The sequence below is a fragment of the Mustelus asterias genome, chromosome 2 (assembly GCF_964213995.1).
Source record: "Mustelus asterias chromosome 2, sMusAst1.hap1.1, whole genome shotgun sequence".
NCBI lineage: Eukaryota > Metazoa > Chordata > Chondrichthyes > Carcharhiniformes > Triakidae > Mustelus > Mustelus asterias.
In genome coordinates this window covers 153,091,293-153,113,079 of record NC_135802.1, presented here as the reverse complement: position 1 = coordinate 153,113,079, position 21,787 = coordinate 153,091,293, and the positions used below count along the sequence as shown (strand labels likewise).

The window sequence follows — 21,787 nt, the reverse complement described above, 5'->3', positions numbered from 1 at the left end:
GGGTGCTCCGGTTTCCTCCCGCAGTCCAAAGATGTGCGGGTTAGATTGATTGGCCATGCTAAATTGAACCTAATGTCAGGGGGATTAGCAGGATAAATGTGTGGGGTTGCGGGAATAGGGCTTGGGTGGGATAGTGGTCGGTACAGACTCAATGGGCTGAATGGCCTCCTTCTGTATTGTAGAGATTGTATGATTCTTTTTAACTTGTGGAAACACACTTTGCTTTCAAACACAGTTAAAAACTATTCTTCCCTCCAAATCCTTCCTGTGGCAAAAGTGGTCAATAAGAAATCTCAAAAAAGAAACAATGTCTGAAGGATTGCAGAGAGAAATGAAAGGTAAATTGAAAAGCTGACTGAAGTTCCTCCGTACTGTTTGTGATTACAGGAGCCTTTTTAATTCCGTACTTCATTGCGCTGATCTTTGAGGGTATCCCACTACTCCACCTGGAACTAGCCATTGGACAGCGTCTCCGGAGAGGTAGTGTTGGTGTCTGGAATTCCATTTCTCCCTACCTAGGAGGAGTCGGTAAGATCCTGCTTTTAACATTTAAAGAGAAACTAAGTATTGCTTTTATTTGATAAATGCCCCCAAAAAGGTTGCACTTGTAATTCCAAGATATTCAAATCTGATGAGTTCGCTGACTTAATAGTTGGTGCTGCAAATTTGAAGATGGCCCTTTGATTTCATAGAATCAACAATGCGGAAGGAGGCCATTTGGCCCATCGAGCCTGCACTAACAACAATCCCACCCAGGTCCCATCCCCATAACCCCACATATTTACCCTCCTAATTCCCCTGACACTAAGGGGCAATTTAGCATGGCCAATAAACCTAATCCGCACATCTTTGAGGAAACCGGAGCACCCGGAGGAAACCCACGCAGACATGGGGAGAATATGGGAACTCCATAAAGAAGGAATAATTTGAAGGAGTCCATTTTATACAAAGTTGTTTGTTGTGCTAGGGACCAGATCAGAAACTCCAAGATATATTACGAAGTTAGCCTAGGCCCGGTGGCACTGTGGTTAGCACTGCTGCCTCATAGCACCAGGGACCCGGGTTCAATTCCCGACTTGGGTCACTGTCTGTGCAGAGTTTGCACGTTCTCCCCATGTCTGTGTGGGTTTCCTCCGGGTGCTCTGGTTTCCTCCCACAGTCCAAAGATATGCAGATTAGGTTGATTGGCCGTGCTAAATTCTCCCTCAGTGTAGCCGAACAGGTGCCGGAGAGTGGTGACTAGGGGATTTTCATAGTAACTTCATTGCAGTGTTAATGTAAGCCTACTAGTGACACTAATAAATAAATTTAAACCCCAACTTTTCTGATTTTGCCATTAGTGTGAGATTAAAGTGTTTTGCTCCAGATATGATTCAATTGACCCACTAGGAAGCTTTTATCAAAACAAACTTTATTTAATAACACAATTAAAGTAGAACAAAAAGAATAAAGCATAACTTTTACTGATTGAAATACTTAAGCTTGACAAGGTCTAGTTCTTAACAACTAGCTATCTCTATAGTTCCAATTTAAGCAATATCCCTACAGACACAAACTGCTCTTCAAGATCAGTTCGCACAAAAAACAGACATGCTCACATGGGTGCTGAGTTTCCAGTCTTTTAACCCGTCTGGGCAGATATACAGAAAGACACCTGTCTTCTGACTCCCATACAACAGCCTCCAGAGAAAGATGTATCTTCAAACAGCAGAACTCCAGAGAAAAAGACCTATTTTCTTGCAGGTCCAAGACTACAATCTCTAGAGAGAGACAGAGAGCTACTTCTCATTCGAGATCCCAAGCAGCAACTGGGCTTGTTTCTCTCTATGAACCTAGGCCCACACAGTCATATGATTCTTCCATCAATCAACCTAATGAAACCCCACTCTGAAAAATCCCAGGGAAAAACACAAAAATAACAGAAACACATTAGCCCAGATAACAGACACTCTAGCAATTAAGATCAATTATGCTTCTGCAGTATCAAAAGGGTCAACCAGTTACAGACAAAGTGGCACTGGGTAAATAGGACTAACTTCTAAAAAAAATCCTGCACAAGAAACATGACACAAATACATTTCTTAAGGACCCATTCGTCACAGTTGACACCAATTGAAGTTGTATACCAATTAATGCAGGGGAGGCAATGGCCTGGTGGCATTATCACTAGAGTATTAATCCAGAAACTCAAGTAATGTTCTGGGGGCCTGTGTTTGAATCCCACCACGGCAGATGGTGAAATTTGAATTCACTTTTTAAAAACAATCTGGAGTTAAGAATCTACTGATGACCATGAAACCATTGTTGATTGTCGGAAAAACCCATCTGGTTCACTAATATCCATTGGAGAAGGAAATCAGCCGTCCTTACCTGGTCTGGCCTACAAGTGACTCCAGAGCCACAGCAATGTGGTTGACTGTCAACTGCCCTCTAAGCAACCAGGGATGGGCAATAAATGCTGGCCAGCCAGCGACGCCCATGTCCCACGAATGAATAAAAGAAAATCAGGGGGAGACGGCAGCATAGTGGCAATGTCATTAGAATAGCAATCCAGAGGCCTGGCTTCCATTGGTCGCTTGGATTCAAATCCCACAATGGCAATTGATGGAATTTAGATTAAATTCATAAAATCAGGAATTGAAAACTGGCCTCAATTATGATGATCATCAAATTGTCATTAAAAAATCCAATTGGTTCACTTGTGCCCTTTTGGGGAAGGAAATCTGCCATCCTTCCCGGGCCTGGCCTACTTTTAACTACCTAGTAAACCACTTAGTTCAAGAACAATGGGCACCAAATTCTGGCCTGGCCAGTGATGCCCACAAGATCACAAGGGAATAAAAAAAGATGTTGAGTGGGATTTTCCAGCGATCCACGCTCGGGGTCCGGCAGGATTTTCCAATCATGCCAATGTCTGCGGCATTTTGCATGGCCCGCGATCACGCCACCAGGTAACCCACCGCGGGGTGGGTCACCTTCAGTGGGAATGGGAAATCAGCATGGCTCAAAGGGCCATAAAATCCCGTCCATAGTTTAAAATATTAGCAAACATACACAATGGAGAACACTGCTGCCTCACAGCGTCAGGGACCCAGGTTCAATTCTGGTCTTGGGTCACTGTCTGTGCAGAGTCTGCACGTTCTCCCCGTGTCTGCATGGGTTTCCTCCAGGTGCTCCTATTCCCTCCCACAGTCTGAAAGACATGCAGGTTAGGTGAATTGGTACTAATATATAAATAAATACATAAAAATAATAAGTAGACATTAACTGACCACTAGTTGATACATTCTCTTAACAAAGCAGCCATGAGATTGAGGTGGAAGCCCAAATGGGGCGGGATTTTCCGATCTTGCCCTCCCCGAAACCACAATTTCCCACCTGAGGTCAACAGTTGGTCTTATTTTTCCGTCCTGCCTGTGACGATTCTCATGGCGGACAGGACCAGAGAATTTACCCCCATGTTTCTAAATTGCAGCCTATCTCACAATGTTAAGAGCAATAAATGCTCCTGGAAGTTTATGCTTGTACTTTAAGAGTCCGATTTTACCATTTTCATTCTGAGTGCTGAATCTGGGCACAATTCAGATCCGACTTGGAAACGTGTTCTCAGGCGACCCCATACGCACTTAGCCTGAAAAAAAGTCTCTAGCCTGAATCGTGCTGTGGGCGGGGCTTATCACACCCGAAACGCTGCTGCTCCGATCGGAACTTTGAACTGCGCATGCGCAGTGAAAAAAAATTTGTAAAACGCTCCCCTTGCACATCGCTTATGGGCCGCAAAAACTGGGAAAAGTGGCCCAGGAGCGAGAAACAGGAATGATGGCCCCCACAAACATCGCCCCACCCCCACAACATAATTGTCCCCCTTATTCACCCACCCCCCCGTTACCCAGACCAATCGCGACCCCCTGCCCCCCTTCCCCCGCACCGCTTGCCTGCAGAGTGGCAGTGGTCGCCCCCTTCCCCCGCACCGATCACCCGCAGAATGGCAGCGGTCCCCCTCTGCCCCTACGCCCTCCACCAGAGATACATCTGGCCTCCCTCCCCCCCCACCAGAGAATGATCGGGCCTCTCTCCTCCCCCCTCCCCCTCCCCCCACTACCAGGGATACATCTGACCCGCCTCCCTCTTCCCTCCCCCTCCACCAGAGAACAATCGGGTCTCCCTCCTCCCTCCACGTCCTCACTAACCAGAGAATGATCTGGCCCGCCTCCTTCTCCACCCACCCCCTCCCCCTCCCCCCCTCACCCTCCCCACCCCTCCACCACTGATCTGGGCTAGAGAGCCATTGGAAGTTCTGAACTTACCTCTTCAGAAGCTGGAGCACCCGAAACAGACCTTTGCCGAGCATGTCTGTTTTGTGCCGAATCTGGACGCGCGAATGCAATGGTAAAGGGGGAAATGCTGATAAAATTGGGCGGGCAGCCCATTAATTCAATTTAAATATATGCAAATGCATTTAAATTGACGTTGTGGCCGTTTTGGATCGCAGCCATTTTTGGGCCTTGGTAAAGTGGGTATCTGTGCGGATGTAAGCACAGATCACTCTAATCGCCTCACGCCCAAATGTACCAAGTTTTCGCGCCCGCATTGGGCCCTAAGTCTCCAATTCCAATGTTATGGTCGCTGCAGCTCAGTGCAAATCATTTCAGAAACGCGTGCAATTCTTTTGACCATTTTTCTGTGAATTTCATATGTTGCAGGTATTGCCTCCATGCTGGTTTCATTCGTGGTGGGGCTGTATTATAACATCATCCTGGCCTGGATTCTCTGGTACTTATTTCATTCATTCGAGGAACCATTGCCATGGAAAAACTGCCCTTTAAACAACAATAAAACAGGTTAAAATGGAGAAACATTTAATCAATTATCTAGTGATGTGGCATGTCGATATTTTGTAGCTATTCAGGGGAAAGACGTCTTTGACATTGATTTGATTTGATTTATTATTGTCACATGTATTGGGATACAGTGAAAAGTCTTGTTTTTTGTGCACTATACAAAACATACCGTTCATAGAGTACATAGGAAAGGAGAGGGTACAGAATACAATGTTACAGTCATAGCTAGGGTATGAGAAAGATCAACTTAATATAAGGTAGGTCCATTCAAAAGTCTGACGGCAGCAGGAAAGAAGCTGTTCTCGAGTTGGTTGGTACGTGTTTTCAGACTTATGTCTGTAAAGACTTGTTTATTTATTAGCGTCACAAGTAGGCTTACATTAACACTGCAATGAAGTTACTGTGAAAATCCCCCAGTCGCCACACTCTGGCGCCTGTTTGGGTACACTGAGGGAGAATTTAGCATGGCCAATGCACCTAACCAGCACCTAACCAGCCCACCAATGCCTCTACTTTCTCAGAAGACTAAGGAAATTTGGTATCTCAGCCACGACTCTCACCAACCTTTACAGATGCACCATAGAAAGCATTACTTCTGGTTGTATCACAGCTTGGTATGGCTCCTGCTCTGCCCAAGACCACAAGGAACTACAAAAGGTCGTGAATGTAGCCCAATCCATCACGTAAACCAGCCTCCCATCCATTGACTCTGTCTACACTTCCCGCTGTCTTGGCAAAGCAACCAGCATAATTAAGGACCCCACGCACCCCGGACATTCTCTCTTCTACCTTCTTCCGTCGGGAAAAAGATACAAAAGTCTGAGGTCACGTATCAACCGACTCAAGAACAGTTTCTTCCCTGCTGCTGTCAGACTTTTGAATGGACCTACCCTGCATTAAGTTGATCTTTCTCTACACCTTAGCTATGACTGTAACACTACATTCTGCACTCTCCCATTTCCTTCTCTATGTACGGTATGCTTTGTCTGTATGGCGCGCAAGAAACAATACTTTTCACAGTATGTTAATACATGTGACAATAATAAATCAAATCAAATCTTTCAGACCAAACAGAGCATTATTAGAATGTTTAGAAGAGTTGGAGTCCAATTTTAAGAGTATTTTAATTGGAGTTCAATTTTAAGAGCTTTTTTTGCCTGCTAATGGAGCTTTGTGTTTGATTTCATTGTCAACATTGTTCATTACTGGATCAAGAACACACAGGGGCTTTTAATGTCGTGTCCAACTTCAAGGATTAAATTATCAAGCTGGGTTGAATAAACGTGCTTTTTATTCCCCTGGATTCAGGAAGAATTTAATCAAATTCGTTCAAACGATGAAGGGATTTGATAGTCAAGATGGTTCTTCTCATAGGTCTAATAAATCCAAAACAAGGGGCGCAATCTTAAAATCAGGGCTGAGCCACTCAAGAGTGGAGTAAGAAGCATGTTTTCACACAAAATGTTGAGGGATCTGGAACTCCCTCCCAGTAAAATTGTTCCAAATGCTGTGTCAATTGAAATCGTCAAGCTTAGAGTGATTTGAATTTTGTTTAGGGAGAGTATCAAGGGGTGTGGTTTAATGTGGAATTCATGCGCTTGGGATACAGATCAGCCATTAATCTGATGGGATAATGTAGCAAATCCGTGGGGCTGAATGGCCTACCTCTATTTTTTTGTTCCGTCAGGGGCTGCAGGTTGTGAGTCTGCCGGCTCAGTGTGAAGACTGAACCATTTTCAAATGTGGGCCTCATTTGGCATGTAGTCCAGGAATTATGGGAGTGAGAGCGGGTGGAAGGGAGACCCGCTACCTCCTCAGTGGAACCAGGCCACAATTGAAGCCTCAACTGACGTCTTATTTCATTTATAATCAGGTTGCTCTTGATCTCTGGAACCAGCAGCTGGTGGAAAGACTTTTAGCTGTCCACAGCAAGGACAAGGAGGTCTTGTGGCGCAGTGCGTCGCGTCCCTGTCTCTGAGCCAGAAGTTCCGGGTTCGAGTCCCATCCCAGGACTTGATGGCCAAGGAAGGTGCATTCATAACGCGGCCAAACAGGTTGAGTGTCAACCTGCAAAATCCTTCCAAACACAATGGGAGGCACTAAGATTGAGAGAGATTCTTGGCCAGCCAGACGAAGGAAAGAACGTTGGAGCACCTACCCTCATTATCCATAGCTCCATACCACAAACTACGTGTAGAAGTGTACGTTGCCACAGCAACTTGGAATCCCTGAGTGGGTGTCCATGGAATGTTTGCAGGGTAAGCAGACCAAGGACAACAGGCTTGTCCTTGACTTTAGCACGGGGGAGGGGCATCCCCGGCCTAAATGTAACCCTGTACATTCTTCCATTTTAGATAATAGTCCAATTGTCCCGTGAATCGCCTCAGGGGGTCGGAGAGGAATTTCCCAGATTTTTTTTTCCCCATATTGGCCCTGGGGTTTTCACTCTGGGTTTTCGCCTCTCCCTGGAGATCACATGGTCTGGAATGGGGGGGTGGAGGTGAGTTAATAGGTTGTGATGAACAAAGCATCGTAGCTGTGAGGGACAGCTCGGTGGATAGGATATTAGGATGTAGATAGGCTGGAAAATTGGGCGGGGATCCTGGATTCAGGATTCAATCCTGGACCGGGGAGCGGCGCGGGCTTGGAGGGCCGAAGGGCCTGTTCCTGTGCTGTATTGTTCTTTGTTCTTTGTTCTTTGAATGCCTCAATTGAATAAACAGTGCCAAAATGTATGGCTTTATTAAATCACCTCCGACCTGCAGAATCTCCCAGTGTCATTTTCCTGACAAGTTCCTCTGGCAAAGTAATGACAGGGCATTGAATATATCCTTGAGACTGAAAATGAGATGTAGTCCATCGTAGAATCATAGAATCCCTACAGTGCAGAAGAGGCCATTTGGCCCATCGCGTCTGCACTGACTCTCTCTGACAGAGTATCTTACTCAGGCCTTCTCCCCACACATCTCCTATGGCTAATCCATCTAACCTACATAACACTAAGGGGCAATTTACTGTGGCCAATCCACTTAACTCGCACACCTTTGGCTGTGGGAGGAAACCGGAGCACCCGGAGGACACCCACACAGACATGGGGAGAACGTGCGAACTCCACTCAGACAGTGACCCGAGCCAGGATTTGAACCTGGGTCCCTGGAGCTGTGAGGCAGCAGTGCTAACCACTGTGCCACCGTGCCGCCTTATGTCTATCCATGTCTCCTTTTTAATACTTCGGAGGGTGGGTCGGAGCTTTAGATGCTCTCAGGGCTGACTTGAATATCAATTATGGAGCTAAGTGAGTGGGAATCCACTTGATTCTGTTGGATTGAAGCCTTTCTCTCAGGATATTACTACCACCTGCACTCCTGGCAGAAGCAGGACTTCTAATAAGAGTCCCTCCAATAAATCAATGGTGATTTATGATATCTTGTTTGGTGCTGACGTATTGATGTTTCAATGCTGTGCAAAGAACATTTACAAAGAATTGGGTGTGACGAACCAAAGTTACTTCACAAATAACCTCCTCAACCATCAAAGAGAAGCCTTTCCTGGCAAGAGTTCAAACTGAAATTAAAATCAGATCCCAAAGGTTAATGGAGAATGGCCTTAACCCCTGCTGTGCCTAAGCCTCCGCAGGAAGTGATTGTTTACAGCAGTGCCAGTCATCACACAGCTAACATTTTCATTGTGAAGTGACAGCTTGGCATAATTACCTGTCACTTTGTTCCCTGAAAGTTCAAATGTTCCCTAGCTATCCATCTGAGGCGTGGAGCAGAATGATTTAGAATCATAGAATCTACAGCACGGAGACAGATCCTTCGGCCCAAACTGGTCCATGCCAACCAAAAGGAGTGGCACGGTGGCACAGCGGTTAGAACTACTGCCTCACAGCGCCAGGAACCCGAGTTCAGTTCCCGGCTTGGGTCACTGTCTGTGTGGAGTTTGCACATTCTCCCCGTGTCTGTGTGGGTTTCTTCCGGGTGCTCCGGTTTCTTCCCACAGTCCAAAGATGTGCTGGTTAGGTGCATTGGCCATGATAAATTGCCCCTGAGTGTCAGGGGGACTAGCTAGGGTAAATGCATGGGGTTATGGGCCTAGGGCCTGGGTGGCGTTGTGGTCGGTGCAGACTCGATGGGCCAAATGGCCTCCTTCTGCATTGTAGGATTCTATGATTCTATGAAAAATCCCATCTAAGCTGACCCCATTTGCCTGCATTTGACCCATATCTTTCTAAACCTTTCCTATCCATGTATCTATCCAAATGACTTTTAAATGTTGTCAATGTCCCTGCCTCAATCACTTCCCCTGGCAGCTCATTCCACAGACGTACCACCCTCTGTGTAAAAACGTTGCTCCTCAGGTTCCCATTTATTCTTTCCCCTCTTAACTTAAACCTAGAAAATGGATTGGTTGTGCTAAGTTGTCCCTTAGTGTCTCATTTATGGAAAAGATCCAGGCTGGGATTTTCTGATCCCGCTTGTCGTTGGGAGCTTGGATCCCGCTGAAAGTCAATGGACCTCTGGCTGACTGCTGTAGCCTCCACAGCCTGTCCAGAACATTCCGGCTCTATAACATATCATCATGGCCCCTTATGCCCAAATTGTTTGGAAACCAATGCTGAACTTGGCCACTACAGCAACAATTCTGAGAGCTTTCTCTTTCTTTCATGGGTTGTGGGCATCGCTGACTGGGCCAGCATTTGTTGCCCCATCTCTAGATGCCCTTGAAATGAGTGGCTTGCTTGGCCATTTCAGAGGGTAGTTAAGAGACAACCACATTGCTGTGGCTCTGGAGTCACATGTGGACCAGACCAGGTAAGGATGGCAGATTTCCTTCCCTAAAGGGCATTAGCCAGGAATTGAACCCCGGTCCCTGGTGCTGTGAGGCAGCAGTGCTAACCACTGTGCCACTGTGCCACCCCTTTTGGCTGGCATGGACCAGTTTGGGACGAAGGGCCTGTCTCCGTGCCGTAGATTCTATGATTCTATGGGTAATTCAGATGGGTATTTCCGACAATTAATGAAAGTTAATTATTGAGAATAGCTTTTCCATTCCAGATTTACTAATCAAATTTAAATCCCACCAGCTACCATGGAGGGATTTGCACCCATGTCCTCCTGTGCTTCTAGATTACTAGTCCAGCGACGTTCCCACTACTCTACTGCTTCCCCCAGAAGCAACAGAATCAAGGCAGTCTTATATCTCAACTTATATTAACTAAGAGGTTTACTGCAGAACACAAGTGTTTTGTGTCACCCATAATTCTCCCGTTCCTGCTTTGGCCAGCTCTTCAAAGCTACATTCTGAATCATAGAATCCCTAAGGTCCAGAAGGAAGACATTCAGCCCATTGAGGCTGCAATGTCTCTCTGCCAGTGTTTCTTACCCAGGCCCTTTCCCAACCCTATCCCCGTAACCCCACACACTTACCATGGCTAATCCATCCAACCCACACATATTGGGACACTAAGGGGCAATTTAGCGTGGCCAATCCATCTAACCTGCACATCTCAGAGGGTGGAACGGTGGCACAGTGGTTAGCACTGCTGCCTCACAGCTCCAAGGAGCAGGGTTCGATTCCCGGCTTGGGTCACTGTCTGCGCGGAGTCTGCATGTTCTCCCCGTGTCTGCGTGGGTTTCCTCCGGGTGCTCCAGTTTCCTCCCACAGTGCGAAAGACGTGCTGGTTAGGTGCATTGGCCATGCTAAATTCTCCCTTAGTGTACCCGAACAGGCGCTGGAGTGTGGCGACTAGGGGATTTTCACAGTAACTTTATTGCAGTGTTAATGTAAGCCTAACCTGTAGCACTAATAAATAAACTTTAAATTTGGACTGTGGGAGGAAATTGGAACCCTCTGAAGAAACCCACACAGACATGGGTAGAACTTGGAAACTCCACACAGACAGTCACCCAAGCCAGGAATCGAACCCTGGTCCTTGGCTCTGTGAGGCAACAGTGCTAACCACTGTGCCACCATTCCACCCATCAAGATGTGCAGGTTAGGTGGATTGGCCATGCTAAATTGCCCCTTAGAGTGCCAAGATGTGTGGGTTAAATGGATTAGCACAGTAAGAAGTCTCACAACACCAGGTTAAAGTCCAACAGGTTTATTTGGTCGCACAAGCTTTCGGAACACTGCCCTTTCATCAGGTTAAATGGTAAGTGTGTGGGGTTATGGGGATAGGGTTGGGGAGAGAGCCTGGTTAGGATACACTGTCAGAGAGACAGTGCAGACTCAATGGGCCTAATGGCCTCCTTCTGCACTGTACGGATTCTATGATTCAGAATGTAGCTTTGGAGAGCTGGCCAAAGCAGGAGCGGAAGAATTGTGAGCGACATGATCTTCTGCTGGTGTTGGCCTGATGGCTACGTGGCTACCCGGTCACTGCTGCCGGTTACATGGCTGGCTATAGCTTGGCAGCTTGACTAACCTGAATGTGCGGATGCCTGCCAGAAGTTCCCTTCCAGATTGTTGGAATTTATCACATTCTGTTTTACTGATAACAGAATGCTGAGTAGACCCATTCTGATAATCTAAAACATTGGATAAACACAATCAAGTGGAAGTTCCTTATCTTAGCTCAGCTCCATAAATTCCACTTTAGTACTGGGACTTTATTCAGCTACAGCAGCACAGCTTGGCTGGTGATATTATGGGATGGTTTTGTGGTATATCCATTCAACAGGCAGAATCTTCCAGCCATTCATGCCAGTGGGTTTCTCTGGTCGCGCCGCAGTGAGTGGAGATTTGGCTGAGTGCCAAATTCTCCGTCCTTGCTTGCAGAGGCAGCGGGGTGTGAACGGCCGGTAAGAAGGCACCCATCATGGTAATCGGAATTTCTCCAGACTAAACACATTCTAATGTATATTCTGGGGCTCTCTCTCTGCATCATATCATGTTGCTGTTGCCCCCCAGTTTTACCTGGCCTTCTTTCGCTTGTCTCCAGCACCGAGGACAAGATTTTAACTCACACGAAACCCAATCACTCACACACAGTTAGAATGGGGCCTTGATGGGGTAAATTGCATTGACTCAAAGTGTATAGGCCAGAACTTTCCAGCTGTTCACGCTGGCGGGGTCTTCCGGTCCTGTAGATGGCGCACCCTGCAATGGATTTCCCAGTGGTGTGGGGTGGATTCAATGGGAAATCCCATTGACTGCGGCAGGACCAGAAGAACCCACCACAGCCGAATGGCATGCTGCCTCCTGCCAAGAGTAACGTGCTGTGGGGAAGCCAGAAAATAGTGGGACATGGGCATCGTTGGCTGGCCAGCATTTATTGCCCAAGCCCAGTTGCCCTCAACTGAATGGCTTGCTAGGCCATTTCTGAAGGCTGAAATGTCTGAGAGTCTACCACATTGCTGTGGCTCTGGGGTCACATGTAGGCCAGACCAGGTAAGGACGGCAGATTTCCTTCCCTGAAGGACATTAGTGAACCAGATGGGCTTTTCCAACAATAGTTTCATGGTCATCAATAGATTCTTAATTCCAGATATTTTTTACTGAATTCAAATTCCACCATCTGCCGTGGCAGGATTTGAACACAGGTCCCCAGAACATTAACTGAGTTTCTGGATTAATAGTCCAGTGATAATACCACTAGGCCATCGCCTCCCCACATGTTAGTGCTGCCGGTGTTGTTCCTATGAAGACATAGAACTGAACTCCACACAGCAAACCTCTTGGTATATCGCATGAACTAAAAGTTTACCTAAATATAGGTAAATGTAGCATATTTGGTTTATTATGTAAGATGTCCATGTGATGATTCTAGGGAGATATTAACCCATACCCGCTCCGTAGATTCTGGCTGGGCGTATTTTCCAAGATTGACAATGTCCATTCCCACCATTCCTCTTTTAACCTGCTCTCTTCTGAGTAGGTGGTAAGACCACCCACCTCAAACAGATTGGGGCCCTCCTTCAGATATGTAGGTAGGTGACTGATAACGACATGGGACACCGACAGCAATGGTGGTGGTATTATTGTGGTCATCCCGTCAGATGCAGATAGTGATAAGCATCAGCCGAGATCAGAAAAGGTCAAAAGATGTTCATTGTTTCATTGAGAGACAGGTTGCTGAAGCTTTTCACCTTGAACTCATCATGACAAGATTACCAAACTTCAGACAATCACTATGATTTATATTACAGGAATATACAACTCCTGGTGAGTATAAGATGAAAAGCTTTGGGTAGATGTCTCCCTTCTCGACCATATTCTAATTCTGTGCTATCTCGTGACCGTCAATCTTTAAAAAAAATTATCTTTCCTTCTTACAATACCGGAAGTTGCAGGAATGTTCCACACAAGGCGAGTTGAGCTTCTCCTGGCCCCAGGATCAACCCTCCCTCTTCCTGATCGTGAAATCCTCCGGATTCCCTGACCTGGAATAGGGGGTTTCAGAGGGTTCACGAGGGGGTTGCCGGATATTATTCCCAAAACTGCCCCATCGACAACTGCCATTTCCCGTCGATTTTGAGAGTTCAACTGGCAAGTGAGGCTGGAGGTGGTTGGGGACGGGGGATGGGGTGTGCGGGTTGGGGGAGTTAAAATCTGCCAGGTTTCATACTGACAAGATGAGAGAATTTCGGGGATCGCTGTGTCCTACCTGCTTGATGCCAACTCCCAGTTAGAATCTTAGAATCCTAGCCTGAAGCAAGGACACACAGAACTGAACATGTTTAAACAGGAGGAAGAAGGGGCCTGTCCAGGGCAACTGACAATAAATGACCAATGTAACGTAGACTTAAGCAGATTATTCAATTCAATCTGCGTTGGCAAACGTGGAGGTTGTAAAAGTCTGGCAAACCTTTAGAAATCTTAGAAATCTTAGAAACCCTACAGCACAGAGAAAGGCCATTCGGCCCATCGAGTCTGCACCGACCACAATCCCACCCAGACCCTACCCCCATATCCCTACATATTTACCCACTAATCCCTCTAACCTACGCATCCCAGGACACTAAGGGCAATTTTAGCATGGCCAATCAACCTAATCCGCACATCTTTGGACTGTGGGAGGAAACCGGAGCACCCGGAGGAAACCCACGCAGACACGAGGAGAATGTGCAAACTCCACACAGACAGTGACCCAAGCCGGGAATCGAACCCAGGTCCCTGGAGCTGTGAAGCAGCAGTGCTAACCACTGTGCTACCGTGCCGCCCTGAAGCTCTGGGTAACTACAGATTTTTCCCAGTATATGGATAATTTCCAAACACTACACCTATTTCCTTCTTGGAAGAATATATCTCCTGTAAACCAGGTGGGCTTTTCTGACAATCGACAATGGTTTCATGGTCATCAGTAGATTCTTAATTCCAGATTTTTTTATTGAATTCAAATTCTACCATCTGCTGTGGTGAGATTTGAACTCCAGCCCCCAGAGCATTAGCTGAGTTTCTGGATTAAAACTTGGTGATATAAGGGAAATCGATGATGTTTTGCACAGAATAACCCCATGCAGTTGGAACCAAGAAAATGTTAAGGTTGAACGGTGTGGCTTATGGGTTGAAATAATCAACGTGGGATTTGTTCATCACTTGATAGTTTGAGTGAGTCCGGCAGAGATTTCCACTGAAGGTCTGCTTTGACTAATCTCTTCACTCATGGGTTTAAGTGGGTTGGATAGAGGACACAATGGCAATGGAGCACGTCAGTGAGGGGAACGGGCTTCAGAGCGTGAGCATTCTTTCATTGTTTCATCCTTATCCCCTTATATGATTGAAATTTATGTTTATCTAACTTCATAAATTCATTTGAAGAGTGGGGCTTGAGTTCCAGGGTTATTCACAGAGGTGATTCTCTTGATTGCTGGTAGCCATTACGTCCAGTGTTTTTCTTTCTGGGATTTGGGCATCGCTGGCTAGGTCAGCATTTATTTCCCCGAGCCTAGTTGCCCTTGGAAGGTGGTGATGAGCTGCCATCTTGAATCGCTGCAGTCCATCACCGGGATTTACCTGCTGGGACCAATCTCGGACAGAATGTAAAATCTGGCGAGGCAGCCGAAAGACCATTGACTTTTGGCAGGAGTTTCTGGTCTCACCGGATAATCCCGGCCCACGTGTGTAGGTACGCCCACAGTACTGTTATAGGAGGGAGAGGGGGAGGGGTGGATTCCAGGATTGTGATCCAGCAACAGTGAAGGAACAGTGATATAATTCCAAGTCGAGATGGGATGCGACTTATGGGGGAACTTGCAGGTGGTTGTGTTCCCATGAGGCAGAGGTTGCAGGTTTGGGAAGTGCTGGTGAAAGTGCCTTGGTGAGTGCATCTTATAGATGGTACACACTGCTGCCACTGCATGCTGGTAGATGGGGGGTGGGGTGAATGTTTATGGTGGTGGATGAAGTGCCCAGCAATTGGATTGCTTTGTCCTGGATGGTGTTGAGCTTCTTGAGTGTTATTGGAGCTGCGCTCATCCAGGCAGGTCGAGAGCATTCCATTACACTCCTGACTTTTGCCTTGTTGATAGTGGACAGGCTTTGGGGGGGGGGGGGGCGGGTCAGAAGGTGAGTTACCTGCTACAGAATTCCCAGCCTCACCTGTAGTTGCAGCTACAATAGATTGACGTAAATTCCATATCACCCTTAACCTTATTCACCGAGCACTGTTTTTGACACAAAAAACACAGAAAACGCTAGAAAATTTCAGCAGATATGACAGCAGGGAGAGGACGGAACTAAGACTTGAGTCTGGATGACCCTCGCCAGAGCATCCACAGTAATTAGCTTTCATCTTAAAATGTTTTTGACACCTTGGGCAGAATTTTCCAGCTGCCCTCGCCCCCAAAGGCAGAAAATCCCACCCGAGGTCAGTGGTCCATGTCCTCCCTGCTATAATTCCCATGATGAGTGGGAACATAAAATTCCACCCCTCGGGGAATTTCACAGTAACTTCATTGCAGTGTTGATGTAAGCCTTACTTGTGACTAATAATTAAACTTTAAAACTTTTGGCTTTGGGCAATTCTATACAACTTATTTCATTTTTTTTTTTGCAGGGTTTATTAAAGAGTGTGAGCAGAGCACTCCAGTGGATTACTTCTGGTACAGAGAAACCTTAAATATCAGTCCTGAGATTACTGTATTTGAAGACGGCCAGCAATGGTGGCTGGTCATGTGCCTTGCTGCAGCTTGGCTAATTGTATACTGCGGTGTTTTAAGAGGAATCGAAAGCTTGGGAAAAGTGAGTTTTAACACCAAAATCATCCTGCATTCTAGCTTTAATAGTGATCAAAGAATATTTAGTTGGGTATTTCCTATTTAAATCTTAGCGGTAACTGAGCCAGAATCTTCCTCACTTTAGATATCGTCAGGGGTCGGGATCGTTTCTGGGTCTCGCCCACTCTCTGACTGGAGGCAGTCAATGAATAGGCTGCAGTCTATCCACTGTCCAATTAGCAATGGCTTCTGGGCTGAGGGCCCCTTTGATCAACGGCCCATTAGCGTGAGGTTGGGGACAGGGCCAGGGTAACCTCCCCCACTCCAAGTTTCTACTGGCATGGGAGAGTTGGGCACCCGAGGTGTGCCCAAAGTGGTACGTGCACCTGACTGCCCCATGCTGGTCAGGTGGTCACCCACTGACCCCTAAAATGGGCGTGGTTTCTGTCCACCATTTTGGCCTTAACTTCCAGACGCAATAACTGAGCATCTTTGGGTGGCACGGTGGCTAGCACTGCTGCCTCAAAGCACCAGGGACCAGGGTTCAATTCCGTCCTCGGGTCACTGTCTGTGTAGAGTCTGCCCGTTCTCCCCGTGTCTGTGTGGGTTTCCTCCGGGTGCTCCGGTTTCCTCCCACACTCCAAAGATGTGTGGGTTAGGTTGATTGGCCATGCTAAATTGCCCCTTCGTGTCAGGGGATTAGCGGGGTAAATATGTGGGGTTATGGGGATAGGGCCTGGGTGGGATTGTGGTCAGTGCAGACTCGATGGGCCAAACGGCCTCCTTCTACATTGTGGAGATTCTATGATCTTTGGGGCTCAACTAATGGAAACACAAAGCGCTGAGAAAACTCTGCAGGTCTGGCTGCATCTGCGGAGATAAAAACAGAGTTAACATTTCGAGCCCAATATGACTCTCCTTCGTAACCTCAGGGCTCGGATGTTGAGAAAACTTTATCAACTGTTTAAAATATAATTCTATACTGCAGGCTATCTATTTCACTGCGACTTTCCCTTACCTGGTACTACTCATCTTCCTTGTACGAGGACTAACGCTGCCCGGGGCCATTCATGGCTTGACCTACCTGTTTACTCCAGATGTAAGTATTTCTTTGTTCAGACATAGCATCGGGACTGCCCCGGCTTTATCTGTCATCAATTACTTCCTATCTCAATGAGGCCACAAAGCTAACCATGCGGAAAGGGATGACGTTGCGAAACTCCTCATGTGGTCAGCTGTGGGCACCAATGTGTTTGCTGATACGTTACAGCTTTGATGTGATTGGCTGCAATGCAGGGGTAATTTGCCTTGTTCATCATATTTTAAATACATATTTCACTTTTCTGGCTCTGAAGGCGAATCTCTCTGTTCCTGCACCTGCATTTCGAGTATATTACTTCTCATTCATCTTTTGGCAGCGCGGTGGTGCAGTGGTTAGCACTGCTGCCTCACAGCGCCAGGGACCCGGGTTCAATTCCGGCCTTGGGTCTGTGTGGAGTTTGTACGTTCTCCCCGTGTCTGCGTGGGTTTCCTCCAGGTGCTCCGGTTTCCGCCCACACTCCAAAGTTGTGCCGGTTAGGTGGTTTGGCCATACTAAATTGTCCCTTAGTATCAGGGGGATTGGCAGGGTAAATATGTGAGGTTATGGGGATAGTGCCTGGGTGAGATTGTTGTCAGTGCAGGCTCGATGGGCTGAATGGCCTCCTCTGCTCTGTAGGGATTTGATGATTATTTTCAAGTCAGGGTGATGTGTGAGTTGGAGGGGAACTTGTAGATGGTGGAGTTCCCATTCATCTGCTGCCCTGCAGATAATACCTGATATTAATAACTGATTATTATTTCTAGTAAGTACATTTGTGCCCTCATGTTATTCCTTTTAATTCCAGCTGAGTGTTTTGCGCCAGCCAAGAGTGTGGTTAGATGCTGCAACCCAGATCTTTTTCTCAATGTCTTTGGGCTTTGGAGGACTTATTGCGTACTCCAGCTACAACTCACTAAAGTAAGCATTATTGTAAGCATGTTACTCTCTGTAATAAACCTTTTCAAGTAAGGGAACTCCCAGGCCTGAGAGAGATGAAGAAGGTAGAGGAATGTACAAAGACTTCCTGGAGTTAACTTGGAGATCACATTACATCACATTAGCTTACCATGTACACACTAAACTACTTTACCTGCCACTTTTAAAGAATCATCAACCTCTCTGTCAAAATAGCATCAATTAAAATAGTGGGTGAAGTAATATCATACAAATGTGTTAACTATCCACATACTAATATCTCACAATGTACAAATTTGAAAAGCTTTCAATAAATTGCCACATGGGGCATTGTGTGTGAGAATTAGTGAGGAAGACAAAATGGCTGACGCACCATAAACAAAGGGTTATTTTAAATGAGATACGTTCCCCAGTGGGGTACATCCCATCACAGGAGCCATGGCCTAGCGGGGCCTTTCAGGTCCTCAACCTTCATAATATTCACCTAAGGAGAAACTAGGATTAATTAAAGGGGCAGATGACACCAAACTGTCTGGATCTTGGAAGATAGAATTAAATGGCAATAGAGTTGATGTTCTTCTCCTTCTGGTCCCATACCCGATGAGGGTGTTGGCGACCATTTGCTTCCATTGGATTGGTCAATGATTCTGATTAGCAAAAGGTCTGCAGTATGGCTGACCAGGAAACAGATGTGCTGGTTAGGTGCATTGACCCAAACAGGCGCTGGACTGTGGCGACCAGGGGATTTTCACAGTAACTTCATTGCAGTGTTAATGTAAGCCTTTCTTGTGACTAATAAATAAATTTTACTTTATAATGGCTGGGGATTTTCAGCCCTTCCCACCAGCGGGTCTGCCAGTCCTGCCGTAGATGAGCCCCCGTGATGGGTTCCCTGACAGCGAGGCTGGAGAGCAACATAAATGGCTATTGACTTCGGCAGGACTGGAAGATCCCGCTGCCAGCCAATGGCAAGCTACCTCCACCGGCGGCCAATGGCGAACCACCTCCACAGCTGGCCAATGGCGAGCCACCACTGCCAATGGCCAGCCACCACTGCCAATGGCCAATGGTGAGCTACCTCTGCCGCTGGCCAATGGTGAGCCACCACTGCCAATGGCCAATGGTAAGCCACCACTGCCAATGGCCAATGGTGAGCTACCTCTGCCGCTGGCCAATGGTAAGCCATCACTGCCAATGGCCAATGGTGAGCCAACTTTGCCTCTGGCCAATGGCGAGCTGCCAATGGCCAATGGCAAGCCACCACTACTGCCAATGGCCAATGGTGAGCCACCTCCGCCCCGGCCAATGGCGAGACACCTCCACCCCAGCCAATGGTGAGACACCTCCGCCCCAGCCAATGGCGAGCCACCTCCGCCCCGACCAATGTTGCTGTCAAAGACATCTTTGATAGCACTTCCTAAACCTGCGACCGCCACTGTTCAGAAGAGCATGGAGAGCAGGAGCAGAGGAATGCCAGCACCTGCAAGATCAGGTATTTAAATGGATAGAAAGGTCTCTGAATGCTGACATTCAGATTCCTAGGTCAGGCACGCACTTGAGCAAGGTAGAAAAGGAGAGAAAGCAGCTTACGGAAAAATGAGTTGTCATTTTGAATAAAAGACCTTGTTTGCTTTTCAGGAATGACTGCGAGGCGGATGCCGTGACTGTGGCTATTATCAACAGCATCACCTCTGTCTTTGCCTCTATTCCCATCTTCTCCATTCTTGGGTTTAAGGCAACTACTGCTTACTGGGATTGCTTAGACAAGTAAGTAGACTTCCACAACCTACTGTGTATGCTCACTAATTATCATCTATACCAGATCAATCAAAAATGTATTACTTCAGAACCTTGTATATTTACACCGAAAACATTTTCTCCCATGGCGGCATGGTGGCACAGTGGTTAGCACTGCTGCCTCACAGCGCTTCGATTCTGGCCTCGGGTCACTGTCTGTGTGGAGTTTGCACGTTCTCCCCATGTCTCCGTGGGTTTCCTCCGGATTCCTCCCACAGTCCAAAGCTGTATAGGTTAGGTGAATTGGCCATGCTAAATTGCCCCTTAGTGTCCCAAGATGTGTAGGTTGAGCTGATTAGCAGGGTAAATACATAGGGTTACGGGAATAGTTTTTATTTAGTTTACTTGTTAGTCACAAGTAGGCTTGTAAATTACTGTGAAAATCCCCTATTCACCACACTTCAGCGCCTGTTCGGCTACACTGAGAGAGAATTTAGCATAGCCAATGCATCTAATCAGCACGTCATTCGGACTGTGGGAGGAAACTGGAGCATCCGGAGGAAACACGCGCAGACACGGGGGAGAACGTGCAGATTCCACAGTGACCCAAGCTGGGAATTGAACCCGGGTCCTTGCCGCTGTGAGGCAGCGGTGCTAACCACTGTGCCACCGTGCTGCCCAGATAGGGTTTGGGTGGGATGCTGCTCCAGAGAGTCAGTGCAGACATGTTTGGCCAAATAGCCTCTTCTGCACTGTAGGGGTTCTATGATTCTATTCCACAATTCAAACAGCTCTTTCTGCAGTGTGGGGATTCAATGGTTCTGTGGTCCATGTTCATATTGATGGAATATACACCTGAAGTGCCTTAATCTAAATGGTTATGGACCAAGAGCTGGAAAGTAGACTGTGCCGCTCTATTTTGGCCATGGACAAACACCACAAGCTGAATGATGTTCACTTGTGTGTTAAAGTTCTATCTATCTATGTCAATAAATGTATTTTCTTTTGCTCTGCACTTAGCCCAGAAAAATGCTGGATGTCACAGCAAGATTTCCAGCACCCTCTAGGATCTTAGTTAATGACCTCTCGGCCTCTTAAACTCTCAGGGGTTGAATTTCTTTGGGCGTTTTTCAGATCACTAGCTGCACCTTTAGTGGAAGGTCAACAGAAAAGATGGAGTCATGGTGCAATTTTGGGGCAAAGACGGTGTGAGGGTATTAGAGCGGGACATTAAGTTATTACAGGAGAAGCCCTGGCCATTATAAGAAATGTGTTCAGACAGGAAAGGGTGGGTGTACATTGCAGGGAAGAGATGGTGGAAGAGTCAGTGCGGCCAGTGAGAGTGAGACAGATATGACACTGAGATCAGTTCACACAGAGTGTCTTTGACACTTGATGAAGACATTGTGAGCAAACTTCAAACCAAACTAAGGGGAATCGAAAATAAACAAGTGGAAGAGGTTTGCATTGAGCTGGGAGACAGCAACATAGAATCATAGAATCCCTACAGTGCAGAAGGAGGCCATTCAACCCATCGAGTCTGCACCGACCACAATCCCGACCACATCCCTGTAATCCCACATATTTATCCTTCTAATCCCCCTGACACTAAGAGTCAATTTAGTATGGCCAATGCACCTAATAGGCACATCTTTGGACTGTGGGAGGAAATTGGAGCAACCGGAGGAAACCCCTGCAGACATGGGGAGAATGTACAAACTCCACACAGGCAGTGATCCAAGGCCGGAATCAAACCCGGGTCCCTGGCGCTGTGTGGCAGCAGTGCTAACCACTGTGCCACTGTGCCACCCCAAATGCTGAAGGAGTTTAGAGGAATATAGGCGATGTTAAGGGAGGGATTTTGAGGGGAAGGGTTGCAACACTAACCTTGGCAGGTATTTGACAGAGGGGATGACAGAGGTCAGTGAGGTGGGTAGCAACTATTGTGTAATTGGATTTGTTGGTGGTGGATGGTGAGGGTTGGGGATGGAGGGGGCGTGCTAGAGTGGTGGGCGGAGGTGTATCAAGAATCTAGGTGATGGATCCTATGG

At 47.0% G+C, this 21,787-nt stretch overlaps 1 protein-coding gene across 1 annotated transcript in view; it reads left to right on the top strand.

Moving 5' to 3' along the window:
- The window catches only part of slc6a18 (solute carrier family 6 member 18), a 49,750-nt gene that overhangs the window by 8,298 nt on the left and 19,665 nt on the right, over positions 1-21,787 (top strand). Inside the window, exons 2-7 of the mRNA XM_078200736.1 lie at positions 388-528; positions 4,704-4,841; positions 15,844-16,028; positions 16,992-17,102; positions 17,890-18,002; positions 19,638-19,766. Of these exons, the coding sequence (XP_078056862.1) occupies positions 388-528; positions 4,704-4,841; positions 15,844-16,028; positions 16,992-17,102; positions 17,890-18,002; positions 19,638-19,766 (817 nt within the window). The remainder of the gene's footprint in view (positions 1-387; positions 529-4,703; positions 4,842-15,843; positions 16,029-16,991; positions 17,103-17,889; positions 18,003-19,637; positions 19,767-21,787) is intronic.